The sequence below is a fragment of the Thamnophis elegans genome, chromosome Z, assembly GCF_009769535.1.
Source record: "Thamnophis elegans isolate rThaEle1 chromosome Z, rThaEle1.pri, whole genome shotgun sequence".
In the NCBI taxonomy this organism is placed as follows: domain Eukaryota; kingdom Metazoa; phylum Chordata; class Lepidosauria; order Squamata; family Colubridae; genus Thamnophis; species Thamnophis elegans.
In genome coordinates this window covers 55,154,334-55,175,909 of record NC_045558.1, presented here as the reverse complement: position 1 = coordinate 55,175,909, position 21,576 = coordinate 55,154,334, and the positions used below count along the sequence as shown (strand labels likewise).

The following is a 21,576-nucleotide window of genomic DNA, read 5'->3' as shown; positions in this document are numbered from 1 at the left end:
AAAAGCAGTTCCATGATGCTTTGGAACAGTCCAGGGGCGATACTAATGCCGAATTGCAGGCTGTGACATTTGAATGCACCCCTGCGCATCACAATGGTTTGGGCCTCCGCCGTAGCGCCATCTATAGGCAATTGTTGGTATGCCTGCACCATGTCCAATTTTGCAAAGATTTTTCCTGGGCCTAATGAATGAAGTAGGTGTTGTACAATGGGTACAGGGTAGGTGCTTTGTTGTAGGTGCTTTGTTGTAGGTGCTTTATTGTGCGCTTGTAGTCCGCGCAGATGTGGACAGACCTATCAGATTTGACAGGTGTCACTATAGGTGTCTCCTAGCGTGCGTGATCAACCAGTTCTAGGATTCCCTGGCTCATGAGCTTGTCAATTTCCCTGTCAATTTTGGGGCGGAGAGCAAAAGGTATTCTCCTGGGTTTTAGCCTAAGAGGGGCTATGTTGGGGTCCAAACTATAGGAAATTGGAGTCCCCACATACTTATTGAGACTGGTGCTGAAGACGTCCTCAAACTCCTTAAAGTTGACCTCAGCGACGTCATCTTTCAAAGCGTTGATACCGGTCACTTCTAGGCCCAGGGCTTGGAACCAATCTAGCCCTAGGAGGCTCTGCAGGTTGCCGGCTGACCACTGTCACTGGGAGTTTCCTGCTGAACTGCTTGAATTTCACCTGGAAGGTGCCTTAGCCCATGATGGGGACACGGTTTCCCTGGTAATCAGGTAGGCAGATGTCAGTGGTGCGTAGATGCTGCTTCTGTGGGCTAGGGATAGCCTGCTTAAGGGTAGACCACGGCATGATGGTTAGTGATGACACTGTCAATCTGCATCTCACATGGAGAGTCCTTGATGAGGACCATTACCTTCAGCTTTTTTGGCCGCCTGGTATGGACTTGGCCGATTGATGTATGGTAGGTGACTATTGTCGCCCTCTGAGCACCGTGGTGGCTTCTGCCAGGCCCCTGGGTTGGGCCTCTGTTGGTGACTTGGTGCACTTCTAGGCGGCCAGGTGATGGCAGGGAGTTCGCTCCAGCACACCTTGGCGATGTGCTCCTTTCGCTTGCAGCGCTGGCAGGTTGCGTCGTGGAAATGGCAAGCCGATCTGGCATGGTCTCTGCAGCCAGCGCAAGGCGGGAGACGCGATTTGAATTTGCATGCCGGCTAGGCGCAGCTACTACCCATGTGACAGCTGTCATCTTCCTCACCTTCCTCGCTCTCAGGCTCTGCAGCCTTGCGATGTACGTGTGTATTTTTTTGCACATCTTGTGGTACGCTTTGGCACTGCAGAGTCTCAGTAGTTTTGGCGGCTGATTCAGATGCCCTGGCCTCGTCCAAGGCGATCTGCAGAGTGAGGTTAGATTTAGCGAGTAACTTCCTCTGCGGGGTAATGTCCTGCACGCCTCAAATTATGCGGTCCAGAATCAGCTTGTTCAAGTCTCGGAATTCACAGTACGCTGCGGCTTGCAAAGCACCACAATGTACTCATTAATCGACTCACCCTCTTTCTGGTTTCTGATTTTAAACTCATGCCGCCGAATGTGTTTGGATGTCTTGGGCACATAGTGGGTCCTTAGCGTCTGCTGCAGCATGGACCAGGCGAGTGCTTGAAGCGGTGTCAGCTCAGAAAGGTTTTTTGCCATCTCAAACACTTCCCAGCCACAGTATCCAAGGAACATGTTCTTCTTGTGGCCTTCAGGAAAGCCCATGAGGTCGTTTGCCTCAAGGAAGCAGTCAAATTGTAGCATGTACAATTCCCAGCTCGGTGACTGGGTCATACGGAGTTGGTGGGGCGTGCATAGCCATTTTGTGTACAGAGGGTGATTTGAGTTTGCCACTCAAAAATGGCTGCTTGAAGCCACGCTGAGCTCTGGGCTGGATGTACTTGCTGGATTGCTACGCTCTTTTTGGTTCACCTAGTTGCCTTTCAATCCCATCCTCATCACCAGAGTTGGATTGAGTAATGGATAGGCACACACAGGCTTAACGGTAACAACAGCTCTTTATTGAGTACAACAAGTGAGAACAATCCAGTGAAGGTTGAGTCTGACAGCAGCCCTTTTATAGGGAGCTGTCAGACTTTCCGACCAATATGATTAAACCTCTGTTCCCGCCAGAACAGAGGACCTTGGTGGAAACCACTGTAATTAGAACTAACATCTAACAATATACATGATAAAATATTTCAAATAACATGTATCAACATATAAAATAATGTTATATATCAAATGTTTGGAAGTATGTGTATGCTTCTGACTTTCAGTCATGCATGCTCTGAAGAACATAGCCTGCAAGAATGCAGAAATTGAATATTTGTTAATTATATTGGCATTTGTGTTCCATTCCAGATAGTGAAGTTATCACATTATGGGCCTCATGAATCTTTCTGTTCTCCATGCATGCACATCATTAGATTGTGTTGCATGAGATTTTATTCCTCATTCCTTGCCTTCCATTGAAATGTAACCTTGTCTTTTCACATAGGTAATTGCTGAAGAATTATCTGGCAATGATGACTATGTTGAGCTTTCCTTTAGTGCAAGAAAATTAGATGACAAGGTAAGCCAACTGTTTTATATTAACTTTACTGAATGAAAGAGAAGTGCAGATAAATGTGATTTAATGAGATATCCTCCCCTGCAGCTATTTTTGTAGTGCTAATGTTATTAAACATATTGGAGAGTGACAGATTAATTTTCATAATGAGGCTTTCGTCAAATTGCATAGTAATGAGGGAGTAAAATTCCCAATGGAATGTAATTAGGAAAAGGACAATTTAATTATGTGAGGACCTTATGTATTTAAAATGCCAACAATCACAGCAGTTGGCTTCTTCCAACTTATCACAGACAATAACATTCAAAGTTGACATCTTGCAATATAAATTTGGATAAACATTTGAGCATGCTTCTCCTCACCCCTCACCCCGAAAGATTTTTCCAGCTAATTTATCAAGTAGCCAGAAACTTGATGCTTTTTATGTATTCCTGCCAAAATATTTTGACCATTTAATTAGAGAAGATAATCATTCATTAAGAAAAAAAATACTTATTTTAGAGATGATAGTTAGTTTTATTTATTCTATTTATATTTTTTAGTTTAAAACACTGCTCTGTTTTTATTCTAAAATATTTATACTTTATATCTTATTTCTGACTATCTCTTTGCATATCTCATAATAAAGGTTATAGAACCCAGGATGGACTCAAACAAAGAGATATAAATACCATTCTATATCTTAAATGTAAATATGTCATACATGTTACACCCATCTTTGAAAAAATGGTAGATTAGTAGTTCTTCATCTTCTTCTTCTTGTTCCTAGCATATTCCGCTTTTCAGAACATTGAACGGAACTTTGCACGATCAACTGCATCTCCAAGACAGAGGCCCGTAGCTTGCGTATCTTTGTCACTAGTATTTAGCAATCTCTGTTTTGGGCACCCATCAGGTCACCATTGACTTCTAGTTGGTAGGCAGTCTTGACAACAGTGGAAGGTGTTGCTCTGAGGACATGTCTATACTAGTGGAGCCAGCCTTCTCTCATCTTCTCTATAATTGGTGCCACACCAAAATGTTGTCAAATGGTGTCATTTGTAATGAGGTCAAGAAGGGAGATGCCTGATAGCCAACGGAGCATTTGTATTTCTTTTTTTTTTTTGTAATAAATTTTTTTATTTTTTTGTTATATAAACAACACATGCCCACAACAGTGGGGGGAAAAAATCAAAACACAAAAAAAACAAAAAACAAAAAACAAGGCAGAGAAAACAAAAAACAAAAAAAAACCACAACAAGTATATGTTATGAAAAAGTATATCAGCTGGTTACAACATGTTTTTGTGCATCTCTTCCATTAATTCATATTAATTCAAATATCTTAACTCAAATGTTTACCATATTAACATCATCATACCTCCACTTTTAGTTGACTACAGTTGTTTAAACATCCTTCATCCTTAACTATGCCAAAGATTTAATCCATAACCACATGCTAGCATTTCATTTACTTGTTTATAAAATCCTCCATTAACATCAAATTCTCATATCCTATTTTAGCTAAACATCCATAATATTTAATATCAAAAATTCCATCCTCCATGTAGTTTATTATCATTCTCCTTTCTTTATGTAATTATATCGTATATCATAGCATTTTCCCCATATTAGTTAAGATTTAACTGTATATAGTTTTATTTTATTTTTTAATAGTAATAATTATTGTGATTAATAACCTTTATATATGGTCCAAAAATATTTCTAACCTTCCCTTCTCATATCCAATTATGGTTTATCATATCAACTCCACATTATACACATTACTATCATTATCAATTATTATTCAACTATATCTATTACAAATGAATTTAATTAGGTTTAGCTAGTTTTGAATTGTATTCTTCCATCTATCAGCCTGTGTCTCTCCAGTAACAAAACCTCCTTAATCCTGTTGCCATTCGTGGGTCGAGTTCTCCAAACATCTTTATGAGCAAGTCCATACAAAAAAATCTTTGCACCTTTTTGCTTATGCTGCCTCTCATATAATGCTGTCGTCCTCCGTTTGTTTCCTTTTTCAGCTTGTCTTTAATTCTCAGTGGTGGTATCAAAAGTTTTGCAGATGATATTTCATAAAGTATAAATTCTTTAATGCTTCTCACTCCTCCTTTCGAAGTAAATCTTCTGTGTGGCTGCCCCCCCTTCAGACATTCCATTTTTTTCTCCCTCAAAGGTAAACCAGTTGCCCGAAATATCAGCAAGTTGAAAATCTTCATCTCTAACATCCTTCGTTTGTATTTCAAGAACATTCAAACATTCAACATTCTCATTTTTTTCTTCATATTTTGTTGCTAGAAACAGCAGATAATCCAGTTTCCTCTCAAATCTATCATATGTGGCAGATAATTTTTGTAGTGCGGAAGAAATCATTTGAATAGAGACTTGAATCGACGCCATATTTGTATGCAGTTAGTATTTTTCCTTTGGAAACTCTAAGGTATTTGCAAGTAAAAGCAAGCTGGGAGCTGTACAATCTTATCTGATCTTAGACCAAACCAGCCAAGCAATAAAAGTGTCAAGTTGTAAGGAGCCAAATTATAGTGAATTGGTTTACAGCCCACTTATAGAGGATCAGAGGAGATGTTGGAGTAATCTTTCCTTTGTCCATGTAAATAGCATTTAAAACATTTAAAAAATAGGGTAACCACCGTCCATAAACCAATAAAGAGATCGAAATCGCCTCTAGATTCTTCTGTTCTTTGGTTTCAATTAGCTTAAATTTTTATGCGGACTGTCTTTCTCTGAGTAATGAAATCACCTTACCAGCTGGAAAACACTTTCGCCATTCTTTGGAGCTATCTGCAGTTTCAGTTAGCCTACAGCTAATCCAGAAGTCACTGGCAAAGGAGGTTAAATTCCAAGCCCCCAGAGGCTTTGCGAACGTCTCTGGGGTCACTGGATCTCCTCCTACTTTTCACTGTCTCTCCGAGACAGCTTGGGTTCAAAATGAACCGTCCAATTCCTTCGGAATAGGGGAATTTCAGGAATAGCCTGAAAATCCGTCTTCTCACTGCTAAGCCCCGCCTTCTTCCGGAGCATTTGTATTTCCAAGGTATAGACATAGCTTTCGGTCCCCATAGTTGCTGCTGTCAACTCATAAAGTTGCCATGATGAGGAAAGGGTGGAAGCGCATTCCACACATACCTTCGGCTAGAGTTGGATCTCAGATTACTACAGCAGGCTTGTGAGGCATGCACCTTGTTGGTGAATTCGATTTATGACACCAACTGAGGGGAGGGAGGAAACAGGGGTAAAGTTCAGCCATAATTAAAATGACATCAGATCTGACTGCAATGAGGTATTGCCGAAATAGTATTCCTAATAAATGACTGGATTTCTTTTGAAACGTGGCTCGGGGCTCATGAATTAATTAGGAAATCTTTCGGAAAACCGTCAGACAGTCAGATCTCCTTTTAAAATCTATCAAGATTACCAGGTCTCCTGAATCCTGGACTCTCCAATTGCTCCCCAAAGTCTGGGGTGCCTGGAAGGAAACTCAGGAAATCATGGCAGAGGGCCAGCTATCCAAAGAGACCCTGATTGTAGCTGGAGTGCAGCCTAACCTCAGACATCAAAGCTAAGATGACTGCTCCAGCGACTGAAGCAAGTGGAGATGAGTATTTGTGGACGTTAACCCCTAAAGCAGCTAAAGCTGAGCACTCCCACCCCGATGCCCAGAAAAAAGGAAGGGCCTGAGCGAGCTGGGAAGAGTGGAGTGGATGCTGGACTGGAACCAAGCCAGGCTCCCAAAGCCCCTGATGGAGCCCCTGGGGGTTCCATAGAACAATGGAGGGAGGAATTTGACTGGGGCCACCTTTCATGAAGAGGCCACCGTCCATGCAGGCCAAAAGAGAGGGGAAGAGCAGTGGATCCTTTTGAGGTGATGAGAAGCAGATGGGAATGCAGCCCCCGTTCTCCATCCATCAGAAGGAGGCTGAAACCAATGCCTCTCCCACGCAGCAGGCAGGCTGCCCAAGCAGACAACCCCCTCCTTCCCTCCCTCCAAATTAGAGCTGAGGAATATAGCCAGACATATCAAGCACAAGCATACAGTGGCTGACAAGAAGAGGGAGGAACAGTGCTGAACGAAGCACCCTGGTTTAGGGGAAAGTTTGAGAGAGACTCAGACCAGTTAGCCCTATTCTTTCACTCAGCTGAGATCTACCTAGAATGCTATGGACACCTTTACTCATCCCCCAGAGCCATAGTGAAAACTATCACAGAGGGACTAGAGGGAGAAGCAAGGGAAGGGCTAGCAGCCCTCTAAAAGAGGAGAGCCCCCCAACTGCAAGACGTAGATGACTTCCTATGACTGTTAGAGGCCAGATTTGAGGAGGTGGAAGAGGACCCATATGCAGAGGATGAGCTCAGCAACCTAAAGCAGAGGGGCTGCCCCATTAAAGAGCACATCCACTAATTTAGGACAGTCATTGGAAGGCTACCCTCTTTACCAGAGCAGCTGTTAGTGCATTTTTTTCAGAACAAGCCTGGACAAGCAAATTGCCCAGGTATCTGCTTACTGCGACATCCCAAAGTGACTCTCTGAGTGGTTCTGAGTAGCAATAAAAGTCGACAGCAGGCTGCATGCCCACAACATGAAAAAGCAACTGGATACAAAAGAGAGAGGTCAACCTGACCTGAAACCACCCAGCCAATGGGGATCCACAGCAATACCGTGGGCCCTGAAACCAGCCCCCCTCAAAGTCCGCTGAAATGCTACAGGTGCAGGTGGTGGGCCACATGGCATTTGCGTGCATGACCCCAACCCCAAAGTCAAGGCCAGAGCCACTGCCTGGGGCACGACTGGAACGGGGCCCCAAATGGGCCACCAATGTGTCCCAGAAGACCATCCAGGCTGCAGAAGTCTCTCCTCATCCAGATGAGGGAAGGAACCCCAGGCAACAATGACCAGTCGCCTGAATCCTAGGACAGTGATGACAAGGGCGAAAACAACACAATGGTGAGAGGATCAGTTCACCCTTTTCTTTTTCCAATACACCTCATAGCCCCAAAAATGGGAAGCCAGGTGGATTTTCAAGCCCTAGTAGATTCAGGCTGCACTAGATGTTTGATCAACCTGACCACAGTCCTGATATTGAGGATCAGAGCAAAAAGATTGGCAGACCCAATCCAGTTTGAACAGGTCAATGGGCCCCTGGGGGGCAGCCTATGCCACCCACCTGACCTGACCAAACCAGTGAGACTAGAGCTAGCAGATCACTGGGAAGTAATTCGATTCGTAATAGCCCCAAAATGACAGACACAGTCATACTGGGACTCTCCTGGCTAGACAAGTGGGGACCGACCATCTGGTGGCAAGGGGGTACCCACAGACCTAGGATAGCAAAGGGGCCCCTATCCCTTCCATGCCAGCAAGCAGAAACACCACCCAAACAGGGAACTCCCCAAAAGAGCTCATCAAAACAACTGGCAGCCACATGAGAAACAGATCCAAAGGGAATATCAGGACCTTGCAGAAGTATTCAGCGAGACCAAGTGCAACCTTCTGCCCCCCACTCCCCATGAGGCAGATTGTGCCATCGAAAACATCCCTGGGGGGAAACTACCCAAGCCCAAACTGTATGCCAAGAAATGCTCAAATAGACAAAAACCTAGCATGGGGGTTCATCGAGCCAGCCAAGCCACAGATCACAGCACCAGTCTTCTTCAAAGAAAAAAAAAGATGGAACTATGAGATTGCATGTGGACTTTACAGAATCAATGCAGTGTGCGTACACAACCTATACCCCCTCCCTTTCATGAAGGAAATGCTATCTCGCCTGGCCAAGAGAAAAGTCTTCACCAAACTAGACCTCAGAGAAGCATACTACCGAGTACGGATCAGGGAAGGAGATGAGTGGAAAACAGCATTCAACTGCCCCCTAGGGAGCTTCCAATTCAAAGTAATGCTTTTCGGACCTCAGGGCACCCCAGTGGTGTTCATGCAGTTAATAAACAAGGTACTGCATGAGCATCTCTACAAGGGGGTCCTTGTCTACCCGGACGACATCCTCATCTACACAGCGACCATGAACGACCACAATTAACTACCTCTTCCCTCCCCCCTCCCAGGCTTATCGGGAAACTTTTTATGGAATTGTTTTACTAACATATCCCAACCTTTCGCCCAAGTAGCTTCGGACAAAGAGTACCCCTTCCAATGCACTAAATACTGTAAGCGACTCCTATACAGCCTGGAATCTAATATTTTTTTCACCTCATAATGTGTTTCTCCTTCTACCACTACAGGAGAAGGGGGAACTTGGATGGACGGTCTTATGCTGGACCCAATTACTGGTTTCAACAAGCTACAATGAAATACTGGGTAAATTTTCCCTAGAATTCTAGGTAGACTGAGTCGAACTGTAACTGGGTTAATTATCTTCTCTATTGGAAATGGACCTAGAAATTCGGGCCCCAATTTCTTACTACACATTCTTAATCTTATGTATTTGGTAGATACAAAAACTTTGTCCCCCACACGAAAGGGGGGTTGGAGTGAACTGTGTTTATCAGCTTGCTTCTTGTAGGCTTCTGCTGCATCTGCTAAAGCTTTCTTCATATTTTCCCATCCTTTCTTTAGTGTATCCATCCATTCATTCAGAAACATGGAGGAGGGAGGTTCTCTAGGCAGCTCAGGCATGGGAACAAATTCCATGCTACTGGTAATCTGGAAAGGAATTAATCCAGTGCTGCTGTGGATCACATTGTTGTACGCCACTTCGGCAAAAGGTAGCAAGTCCGACCAGTTGTCTTGCTGATAGTCCAAGTAACACCGGATGTATTGTTCCACCATCGCATTGGCCCTCTTGGCTGCACCGTTCGTGCTGGGATGAAACGCTGAACTGAGTCCTTGTGTGGACCTCAGGAACTCTCTCCAGAACTTGGCAGTGAACTGAATTCCCGGTCTGAAACGATCCTTTTGGGCACCCCGTGCAGGCGATGAATGTGTTTCACAAACATTTTCACGAATTTCTTTGCGAACAGCAACCTTGAGCAAGCGATGAAATGTACCTGCTTGAAAAAACAAATCAATAACTGTCCAAATTACTTTATTCTCGCTGCTATCTGGGAGCTCAATGATAAAGTCCATTGCAATCTCCTTTCATGGTCAGCTAGGGCTGGCCACTCGTTGTAGTAGTCATGTTTTCATTGTTGCTCAAGTAGCACACCTTTTTACGTAATCTTCCACCTCTGATCTCATTTTTGGTCACCAAAATTGATGCCTGGCGAGGTGGAGTGTTTTTTTGGAATCCAAAGTGGCTTCTGTAGGACTTCCAGCTTCAACCCCGCAGGGATGTACAGTTTGGACCTTTTCCAGGCTAAGCCACCACTCATTGTTAGGATGTCCTTGTTCTTGTTGAACCATGGGTCTGCCGGGAGTGCTGCTTTGAACTCTGTCATCAGCTTATCCTGGCTTTGGATAGTGACCTGGGCCACCTATTGGTGGGAGTAAGAAATGATGGGTTGAATAACTTCTTCCCTCTTACTGTCATACTGCGGCTTTCTCAACAAAGCATCCGCCAACAAGTTCTTCCCTGCAGGGATGTATTTAATTCCAAATTTAAACTTTTGGAAGTATTGTGCCCAGCGAACTTGTTTGGGGGGATAGTCTTCGATGGCCGTGGATAGCTTCAAGGTTTTTATGATCAGTCCAGACCTCGAATGGCATATTCCCCCTTCCAGAAGATATTTACATGTGAGCAGGCTCCACCTGATCGCAAACGCTTCTTTCTCCCAAATGGCCTACCTCCTTTCAGTAGTGGTGAGTTTCTTGGAGATGTAAGTGCACAGCAAGAGGTGGCCCTCTTTATTCTTTTGTAGTAGTACTGCAGCTATTGCTACATCACTGGCATCCATCTGGATTATGAATGGTCGCTTGGGATTGGGGTGTTGCAATATGGGCTCTTGGGCAAAGAGCCATTTTAATTCCCAAAGGCTTTTTGACAGTCCATTGTCCATTTCAGGGGTTGGTTTGCTTTTGACTTCATTGGGGAAGGCCCCATTTTTAATAGCTCAGTCAATGCGAGGGAAATTTTCACAAATGTCGGAATGAACTGCCTGTAGAAATTGGCAAATTCAAGGAAGCTTTGTAGTTGTCTGTGAGTGCTTGGAGGTTTCCAGTCTCAGACAGCTTTCATTTTTCCTGGATCCATTTCTATTCCCTCGTTGGAGATGCAATAACCCAAGTAATCTAGTGAGGTCTTGTGAAATTCACACTTCAACAACTTTGCCTATAGCTTGGTGGCCAAAAGTTTGTCAGGACTTGCCATACCAGCTTCACGTGTTCTTCTAGAACAGTGATGGCGAACCTATGACACGCGTGTCAGTGCTGACACGCGTAGCCATTTGGGGTGACACGCACAGGATTTCATGCGATTCATCCCCCCAGTTCTGCGCATGCGCAGACGACCTCGGACCAGGCCTATTCGTTGGAAGTGCTGGTGAGTATGCCTGGAGGAAACAAACCCCTGGAGAGTCCCGGCGGCCGAACTTCGCCCCCTAGAGCGCACGGTGGTCACGTCGGAAGGCTCTCGCGGCTGTCAGGCAGCGGAAAAGAGCTGGCAGGGCAGCGCGGAGGTCAGGCGGGGGGAAAGAGCTGGCAGAGGCGGCGGAAAAGAGCTGGCAGGGGAGCACGGAGGCCGCGGCGGCATGAAACGGAGAGACAAACAGCGTATATGGTCAGGACGGCCGGGAGTGGAGCGCGGCCTGGGCTAGGCTCTCTGTGTCATCGTCCGAGTCCAGCCCGCACGGTCGTGAGGGAAGGGCTCTCCTCGTCGGGAGGTCCAGGTGAGCGTGGGGCGGCCCAGCCTTGCAAGCCAGGAGCTGAGTGAGAGGCTCAGGCTCTTCTAACTGTAACAGGGCCCGGTGGGCAGAGTGTCAGTGAGTCCGCTTGCAGGGAAAAGGCCCATAGAAAAGTTCAGGCGGCCCATAAACTTCGGAAGCCTGCGGGGTCGTTGTGGCAGGCGGCGGGTAGATGCAGACAGCGTCGGGAGCGAGGCATCGAAGGCGGCCTTCCCGGGCTCCTCAGGCTGCACTTGAAACAGGCGGAAATGCAGGTAGCAGCCGGCAGAGGCCACGGCGGGTGGCCTTCCCGGGCTCCTTGGGCTTCTAGTTGGGAGGCAGGCAGGCTTCGCAGAAGGCAGGCAGCGGCGGCAGACAGCTCTTCGGGAGGCAGCGAGGCTTTGCAGGCCGGCTGGCAGGCAGTCCAGCCAATCAGGGCGCAGCATAGACTGTTTTTGGCCTTTACGATAGATTATAATATTCTTGATATTTATGAACAAAGAAGTTACTAAGCAGGTATGTTAAATAATTTGTTTTTGGTTTATTAAATACAATTATATTGCAATTATATATTTTTGTAGTTTAAACTATAAATTGCGCAAAATTATGTTTTTGTCGAAGTGACACACAACGCGAGTTATGCTCGATTTTTTGCCGATTTTTGACACACCACGCCAAAAAGGTTGCCCATCACAGTTCTAGAATTTCAAAGAAGAATTAAGATGTCATCTAGATAAACGAGCACTCCGTGGTACAGGTGCTCATGTAGCACCACATTTATGTACTGCATGAAGACTGTGGGTGCTCCTTGTAGCCCAAATGGCATGACTTTGTACTGAAAACTGCCAAGGGGGATGTTAAAAGCGGTCTTCCACTCATCTCCCTCTTTGATCCGTATGCGGTAATATGCCTCTCTCAAGTCCAGCTTGGTGAAGATCTTACCTTTTGCCAAGTGGTTCGACCAGTGACAAGCGGTGAAGACGAGGAGGAGTGAGGCAGTGGCGGTGGCTCCTCAGGGAGTCATGAAAGGGTGCCGGATGCAGATTTCAGCTGCCGCCACACTTGGGCCTGGCTTAGGCAGCAGAAATTTTTTTCCAAGCCGCAAACGTGTTTGTGCAAAACATCAATAAGAGGGAGAAGCTCCCGCTGCTTTCGGGTCTGCCGCTAATTCAGCGAGTTCGAAGATGAGAAGAGAGTCCGGAGGCTCCATTGCCCCCGCCACTCCTTCTGTCGGCAAATCAGCAGCCCCAGGTGCCCCAGCCCGGACCCCGGCGTGCCAGCCCCCCTCCCCCACACACCCCGGGCACAACCGGCAGTGGCTGCTCTCCCCTCCCCCTCCCTGGCAGCCCAGCTCCCTCTGCTGGCCGTGAGCTGCGCCTGCCGGCCTTTCTCAGGCTCCGGAGCAGCTCCCACCTCCTCCTCCTCCTCCTTCCCCCCCCCCCATGAGAGGCAGCGCAGATCTTGCGTTCTGCTTAAAAAGCCTCCGGAGTGAGACTCGGCAGGCGTGGAGATTGCCTGGCAGGGACAGTGACAGAAGGGGCTCCGGACGCCTGTGCCATTTCCTGCCCATCTTCCGGGACTCACCCAGCCCAGTGCGCAGCACTTTAAAGTGCCAGCATGCCTCTGGGTCATAAAGCAGGACATGTTTCACTCTATGGCGGGGTGAGGCGGCATGCACTTTAAAGTGCCGAAGTGCCTTTCAGCCATTCAGCAGGTCCCACTGAATGGCTGGAAGGCACACTGGCACTTTAAAGTGCATGCTGCCTCGCCCCGCCATAGAGCAAAACATGTCCTGCTTTATGGCCGGGAGGCGTGCTGGCACTTTAAAGTGCATGCCGCTGCCCCGGGCCCAGCCATACAGCCCACCAGCACTTTAAAGTGCATGCCTCCGCCCCGGCCATACAACGGGACCCGCTGTATGGCCGGCAGCCGGCAGCTTTAAAAAATAAAAAATAAAAAGTGCCAGTCCGCACGCCAGCAGAGGCGGGTAAAACACACACACACACACACACACACACACACACACACACACATTACTTATAATAAAACAAATTACAATTACTTATAAATAATTTTGAATTCCTCTCACCTGCCCCCTCCCTCAAACCCACATACCTTTTCCAGCTGTGTCAGAGGATTTCAACTCTCCTCTTGTCCGCCATGATGAAAATGTAAAAAGAAAAAGGCAACTTAGGCAAGATTTGTTGCTGCCAGACCAGGAGGCAGAGAACCACGTGCCTCCTTTGCATAAGGAATTTTTCACCTTTTAACCCTTGCTTAACTCTGAGCAAGGGTTAAAAGGCAAAAAATTCCTTATGCAACGGAGGTATGTAGTTCTCTCGCCTCCCCCTGCAGTTAGCACTAAGCAGAGTCATCCACTGTGACTCTGGCAGCAACTACCTTAGCCTTTTTCCTTTTAATTTTTCTTTTCTTTTCATCATGACACTGGTGAGGCCGCGCCTCACCTGCCTTCCCTGACTGCACATCCCTGGGTTCAACATATCTTTCATGAGCGGAAGGGGATAAGTGTTATTTTCGTATACCACATTCAAGGCTTGCAGATCAATACAGAGACAAACCCTGCCATCCTTCTTTTCTCTTAGAAGCACTGGGGCTGCTACTTTCGACTTCGCTGATTCAATAAAGCCCTGTTTCAAATTGATGTTAATGTAGTTCCTCAATTCAACCATCTCTTTGGGAGTCATGGAGTACATTTTCAGCTTCAGTAAAGTAGCCCCAGGTTTGAAGTCTATTGCGCAATCTGTGGGCCGGTGAGGGGGAAGATAGTTGTAATCTTCCTCACTGAACACCCCCGCTAAGTCCCAGTAGTCTTTTGGTACTTGTTGGATCCCTGGGGGTTTGGTGTCTGCTGCAGGTGTTGCAGGTTCCAGACGGTCTGGGCTGTTGGGTTCAATCGTTCTTGGGTGACCTTTTGGCTCCACCAGTGGTAACGGCCCAAAGCCGATAATCAATTTTCTAATGCTGCCCTCCCACTTTATTGTAGGCACCCACTTGTCCAGCCATGCAAGTCCCAAGATAATTGATTCCTGCATTCTTGGAGCTACGATGAATCTGAAGAATTCATAGTGGGGGCCTATCATCAACTTTACCAACTTGGTAATTTTCGTGGCTGGGGCCCCTCCAGTCAGTGTTCCATCCACTTGCTCAAACCGAATGGGATAGTTTAGGGGTCTTGTGCATATACCTAGTTGCTCCACAATCAACATGCTGATTAAGAATGGGGTGCAGCCGGTGTCCACAATTGCCCCAGCTTCCCCTTCCCCTCCCGTTTCTGGCACTTGGAGGTTGCATTTTATTGTAAAGGAGCAGATGGATGCACTAACCATTGGGTCGTCTTCACATTTTCCTCCTCTAAGGCCTCCCCATTGGTAGGACTTTTTGTCACTTTAGGTTGGGGATCCTCTTCCTGAGGTTGTTGGCCCAGATAACTCTTCTGTAGTAGCTTCTGAGGCCTTCTCTTTACTGCTCTGGTGGTTGGTGCACACATTTGTGATATTGGGGCTGGAGCCAAGCACTCTGACGCTCTGTGGCTGAATTGACAGCAACGCTGGCATTTTATTGGTCCCCCTGAGGGACAGAACCCAGTTGCACCTCTAAACTTAGGAATCACCTCATCATATTGTTCTGCTATCCATTCTGCAGTTTCCCCCTCATTCATCCCTTCTTCCATTGTCAAGAACTCTTCTCTGTAGGAAGGTGGGGTAGGAACCTGTTGGGGCATTGCAGGTGAGACTGGAACCAGTGGGGAGGTCAGTCCCTGGTTTGGCCACTGCCTAGTTATCTGCCATGATGCCCTCTACTGAGGGAGAACAGGTGTCCATTGGCATCTCTTCCATCCATGACCTGGGGTTGCTTGATTCATAAGTTGCAGTTCAACCATCAATAGCTGGCGGGCGGGTTATGGGCCAAGGTCCCCTCTGCTGGTTTGGAAGATTTTCCCATGTTGCCCAGTGGCATCTTTGCCATCCACGACCTGGGAAGAAAGCCCAATTTGGTGGTGCTTGCTTAGTGAGAGATGCTTGCCAAATCTCTTCTTGCTGGCTCAGCTCATTCATCACTGTATGGAAGGAGTAATTATCTCCACTCCAGTTTATTGCTGTGTTTTTGTTGGGGAAGGAGGGGAAACTTTCATTTCCGTTTGGCTGCAGAGGTTGGTTTGGGTGCCCCCTCCATTCATCTCCCTCCAGTTGTGCGTGCATCGTCCCAGATGCTATAAAGATGAAAAATTCCTCCCACACAAATTCTTTTGTACTTCGGAAGAACTTCACAAAAGCAATTCATCATTAGCTTCTTATCTCAAGGCTTTCTCTTAATTGTTCGCTGATATTTTATGCTGACTGGGTCAGTCAGTGTTGGGAATCAGCACCCCTTTCCAGCCCCTGGCCTGAGTTTCTGGTGATTTATTTTAAAGCAGATTCGGGTTAATGTCAGTGTTCCAAATATCATCCAGAATTAAATCAGAGTTCAAGACATAACTTTCATCCAAGTTCCAATTTAATAAGACAGACATGTGGAAACCCGAATCTGAATGTTTCCTGGGTTTCCACCCAGTTGAAAGTTCATGATCTTGTCTCCACACCCACAAGTCCATCACATGATCCAATCTTTCTCTGTCACGCTGGCATTTCCACCCGTCTAGTTCCGGTCAGGTGCAGAGGTGCAGAGATAATGAATGACCTTGGGCTTCTAGAAAGGAATGTTTTATTTTAACAACAACACTTTCTACTCCTTACCCCTCCCAATTCCCCACTAATGAAACAGCATAGTAAAGAAAGAGAGAGTGTGTGTGGCAGGCCAAAGATCCTAAAGGGAATATGACTGCAGGTCTGACACAAGAAGGCAATGGGAAGAAATCACAATGGACTTTATAGTAGAGTTGCCAAAAAGTGGGGGGAACACAGTGATTTGGACTGTAATAGACCTATTCTCCAAACAGGCGCACTTCATACCCTGCAGCGGATTAACCTCAGCTCACCAGCGGGCCAAACACATGAAGCACATTTTCTGCCTGCATGAAGTACTTTGAAGAATTATCTCAGACAGAGGGATCCAGTTCATGGCTAAGTTCTGGAGCGAGTGCCTGCAGTCCACTGGGTCATCCCAGGGCCTTATCTCAGCTTTTCACCCAAGCACCAATAGAAGAGCAGAGAGACTGAACGCCATAGTAGAGCAGTACCTGAGGTGCTACATGAACTTTCAGGAGTCCAATTGGGCAGACCTCCTGTCTTTTGCTGAGGTCACATACAATAATGCTGTTCACAGTAGCACGGGACTAACACCATTCAAAGTAGTGAGCAGCATGGGCTTTATCCCAATGCCTGAGTATCCAAGGGATCGCCCCTCCTCAGTCAGCTTGACTGATTGGATTTCAATGCTAAAAGCAACCTGGGAGAATGTCAAAAAAAGTGCTAGCTAAAGCGGTGCAAATCTATAAGAAACAGGTAAATAAACACCGAGCTCCGCAACGACCATTCTTGGTGGTAGAGAAGGTCTACCTCTCCACAAAATATTTGAGGTTAAGACTCCCTCGCAAGAAACTGGGCCCAAAATTTATGGGACCATTATCCACAGTAAAGATCATCAACCCAGTCACAGTACAATTGAAACTGCCCCAACTGCTAGGGAAGATACACCTGGTATTCCATAATAGCCTCTTAAAACATGTGTTCGAATCAACCCTGAGACCACTACTCCAGGAGCCCCCAGACACTGTGGTCATAAGGAGGAAAACCCATTATGAGGTGCAACGAATCTTTGATTCAAAGTGGCACAGGAGACAACTCCAATACTTAATCAAGTGGAAGGGCTACCCCTTGTCAGTGGCATCTTGGGTAAAGACTAGAAATATCCAGGCTGATTGCCTTATAGCAAAATTCCATGCAAAAAATCCAAACAAGCTTGTGGGTAGGATGCAGCCATAAATCCTATACTTGTACTCAAATTGTTTTGCTTCTGACAAGTTGCTTTTGGAAAGCAAGGGAAGCCAAATGACAACTCATAAAGTTGCCATGGTGAGGAAAGGGGGTAGCACATTACACATATACCTTTGGCTAGGGTCGGATTATTAGAATGTGCACCTCATTTGTGAATGTGATTTATGACACAGACTGAGGGGAGGAAGGAAACAGGGGTAAAATTCAGCCATAATTAAAATGAGATCAGATCTGACTGCAATGAGGTATTGCCAAAATGGTGTTCCTAATAAATGATTGGATTTCTTTTGAAACTTGGCTTGAGGCTCATGAATTAATTAGGGCATCTTTCGGAAACCTGACAGCTGCGTAGCATTCAGTGCAACAGGGCAGATGGTTGTCCTGTAAATCTTAGATTTAAGATGGGTTGACATTCATCTGTCACACAACACACCAGTGAGTTTTCACCAATACATCCAGGCTGCATTCAACCTTGCTCATACCGCACCATTGATGTCACCGTTGCCTTGGAGGTGGGATCCTAGATACTGAAAAATGTCCACTTTCTTTACTTTTTCTCCATTGATTTGAAGCATTCCATGGATGGTGACAGTCTCTAAGTATTCAGTTTTCTTGATGTTGAGGCGGAGTCTGAAATGGTCGAGGCAATCATTCCATGTTTGAACTTGCTGCTGTAATTATCCTCTAATGGTGGAAACAAGCATAATATCATCAGCATAGAGCATAATATAGGGTCCATTCTGCTGCAGTTCATGCATGATAGTATCCTCAACCAGTATAAACAAAAGTGGTGACAATGCAGAGCTTTGGTGTTCCCCAACCATCACTGGAATCTGTTGGAGAGTCCAGCTGGGCATCACACTTGGCTGCTGATGTTCTTGTATCAATTTCACCCAGTCAATGAGTGATTCATGTACTCTGTGATCCTGGAGGACATACCAGATCAGTTGGTCTGGAACACAATCAAATGCCTTCTCCAGGTCTAGAAATGCCCTGTGTGGTGGTTGTCTCGTCTCTCAGTGTTTCTCTGAGGTGACAGGCTGCAAAGATGGCATCAGTTCTTCCACACCCTTTCATGAAGCTGCATTGGTTTATGGTGACTTGAGCAATGCTGTGAATGCATTGATCAAGGATTCTCTCAAAGATCTTCATAGTGTGAGACAGAAGGCGGATTGGGTAATAGTTGACACAGTCAGCTGGATCACCCTTGTTCTTGAAGATGGAAACTATTATGCTTGTTAACCAATCAGTTGGTACATGGCCAGTGTTCATTACAGCATTGAAGAACTCAGTCAGCCAAGATATCCCTGTGTCTCACACTTCCTTTAGTTTCCAAAAGGAATCAATTGATAGAATAAAAAATAGGATGGATAGGATAGAGTAGAAAAAACAGACAATCAGTGCAGAAGAAAGATAAGATACTGGTCTTTTTAATAAAGTACCTCCAAATAATAATAATAACAACAACAATAACAACAACAACACTATCAAGACAACAACTTCTGCCTATCCCAAGTCATTGGAAAGGACTCTTATAGGTGAAATACAAAATGCAGTGTAAATATCTGGATGAATGTGTGACCAACCATAATATATTAAATTTATATACCTTCTGACTCCCATTGACACATCTGTAAATAAATGCTGAGCACTGTTCTCCTACAGAAGCAACATATACCTCGCTGTGTCTAAATTTAATGTTATTGTTAAATAAATCCACATAAAGTTTTAACTTTTTTCAAACTCTTGATCTTCTGAGTAAATATGATGCAGAATGTAAAAACATAATCCTTCCCACTACCTAAATGTACTATGCTACTAGGACAAGCATTGCTAAGAGACAAGATAATGTCAGTATATAAAATTTTAAGTATCTCATTTTGAGATTGTGTTGGCAAGATTTAAATCACATTCTCCAAACAACTTTGAAGCAAATATTGTATTTTTCGCAGTATAAGAGTTTCCGAACTATAAGATGCACCTTAGCTTTAGAGGAGTAAACAAGAAAAAAAATCTGCCTCTGCCTCCCAGCATCCACCACCATCACCCATTTGCCACTGCCAATCGGCAGCGATATGTGGTAACAAATGGTTGGTGGCAAACAGGTGACAGCGAACAGACGGCAGTGAACAGGTAGCAAATGGGTGGCAATAGGCAGTGGCAATCCCCACTAGAATAGCTGATCATTGGTATTCTGGGAGGTTGATCCAATCACCAATCAGCTGCTCGACAGTGAAGGCTCCAGCATTCCCTGGCAACAGCAGCAAACACCGCCACCACCACCACCACAATATTCACTCTATAAGACACACAAACATTTCCACCCACTTTTGGACTTCATTTCCTTAGAATCCTGTGGAAAAATTAGGTGAAACAACAACTGATGACTTCTTTCTATCAGTCCACAATAGAAAGTGTCCTCACATACTGTATAACAATATAGTATGCTAGTTTAACAACTGTGGACAAGGAGGCACTATAGAGGGTGATCAATTCAGCACAATAAACCATTGGCTCCTTCTAACACCACTGGATGACATTGCCAGGTCTTGCTGGCAAGACACCCTAGCCAATGTCTCTTTTCATTTTTACCATCGGGCAGAAGCCAAACAAGTTTAAAAACAGCTTTTACCCATGGGCTGTCAGACTCCTAAACACAATCACAATCACACAATTTACATATGGAAACGTATGACTAGTTACCCTCTCCAATTACTTGTGTAAGGATTATTTTCTATACTATTCATGTTGTTTTATTTTTTTTTTGTTATGGATTGCACCAGTAGAGGCTAAACCAATTTTGTTGTATACATGATATACAATGACAATAAAGGCTGCTGTTGTTGTTGTGAAAAATATGGTATATCATTTCTGATCAAATGAATCCAGTTTTGCTATAACATTCTTACTTGAATAATCAATTAATATGGTTGTACAATTGATGGAAATTAAATAACTCCCGAACTAACATCAACAACTCATGGTTTTCCATGTTCAAACTGGAAAAGATGGGGTCATAAAATCCAGGATTTGCATCCAAGCAAGGGACCCTTTGAACTAAGTTCAAACTAATTGTGCAATGGCCCTCTTGCTCAGGGGCTGAATTGGGATACCACCATTTAATTTTCCAGATTTTTTAAAACAATATTGCATGATGGGAAATTTAATACGGTAGCTTCTGTTTGGTACTAATTAAGACATTGATAATAGTAACACTTACTATTACTGCCATTTAAATCAGTGAGAGGCCTCTTATAAAAAAGGGGGGGCACCAAAAGGCAAAATTCTGTTGATTGTGAAACAAACTTGGATTTCTTTTCACAAATATCCACTTACACCTTTGCTGAGATTCACATACTTAATTAAGTGCAGTTTAGTATATCTCCTTAAAGGTTCAGGCCATATGGATCTCTACTATTGAGGTGCAGATATTTCAGCTATAAAAGTACCTATATTACAGCAAAAGTTGATTCTTTAAATAGAAAAGACAGAAGACTTTCCTTTTTTTAAAAAAATGAATATAATATTGTATGAATATGTGCAATGTTTGCAGCATAGTCTGTATATATAACCACAAATCTAATTAAAACTGCCAGCAATATTTAGGTTAGCAAAGTATAATGAATCTGTAGCTTGATTAAGTGAAAAGGTTAATAGCATCCCTGTTAGGTATCTTTAATCACTCTTAAATATCCAAGACCTTTGTTTTGTGGAAGATAAATTATCTTTATTGGGAGAACAGTTTGTTCTTGACTATGAAGTTTTAACCTCTGCTCATTATGTTTAATTTTCCAGGGACTTAATGTAGTCACATTTTTAGATAGTATGAAATTATAGGAATCTGTTAAATATAGTTTGAAAACTTCTGGTTATGCAAGAAAGATACAAAGGAGAAGGGGAGAAAGGCACGCCCCAAGATACAAAAGAACAGGTGCACCAATAGTTGGTTTTTCTGTTTACACAAATGTACTCCATAATCTGGTGAACACAGTGCCTTGAAAAGAAGGCAGTTATCATTACAGTTATTAAGTTCAGCAACTGAGTTTTTCCTAGGGATGTTCCAGACTCAATCGACTCGAAGCAAACAAGATTATGTGTTAATCCTCCAAATCAAGTGAGTTAATTAGAAATTTCCACAGATGATTATTATTCATATAGAAGTAACATATCCTCTGAGTTATCCCAAAGTGGACCTATACTCCATTTTTATTTAATTACTGAATAAAGTGAAGGAGAGATAGACCCTTTTGCATATACTGTAATGGAAAATTGCTGCTGTCT

At 44.6% G+C, this 21,576-nt stretch overlaps 1 protein-coding gene across 1 annotated transcript in view; it reads left to right on the top strand.

Moving 5' to 3' along the window:
- The window catches only part of CPNE4 (copine 4), a 264,609-nt gene that overhangs the window by 151,611 nt on the left and 91,422 nt on the right, over positions 1-21,576 (top strand). Inside the window, exon 4 of the mRNA XM_032237074.1 lies at positions 2,486-2,560. Coding sequence (XP_032092965.1) covers positions 2,486-2,560 — 75 coding nt within the window. The remainder of the gene's footprint in view (positions 1-2,485; positions 2,561-21,576) is intronic.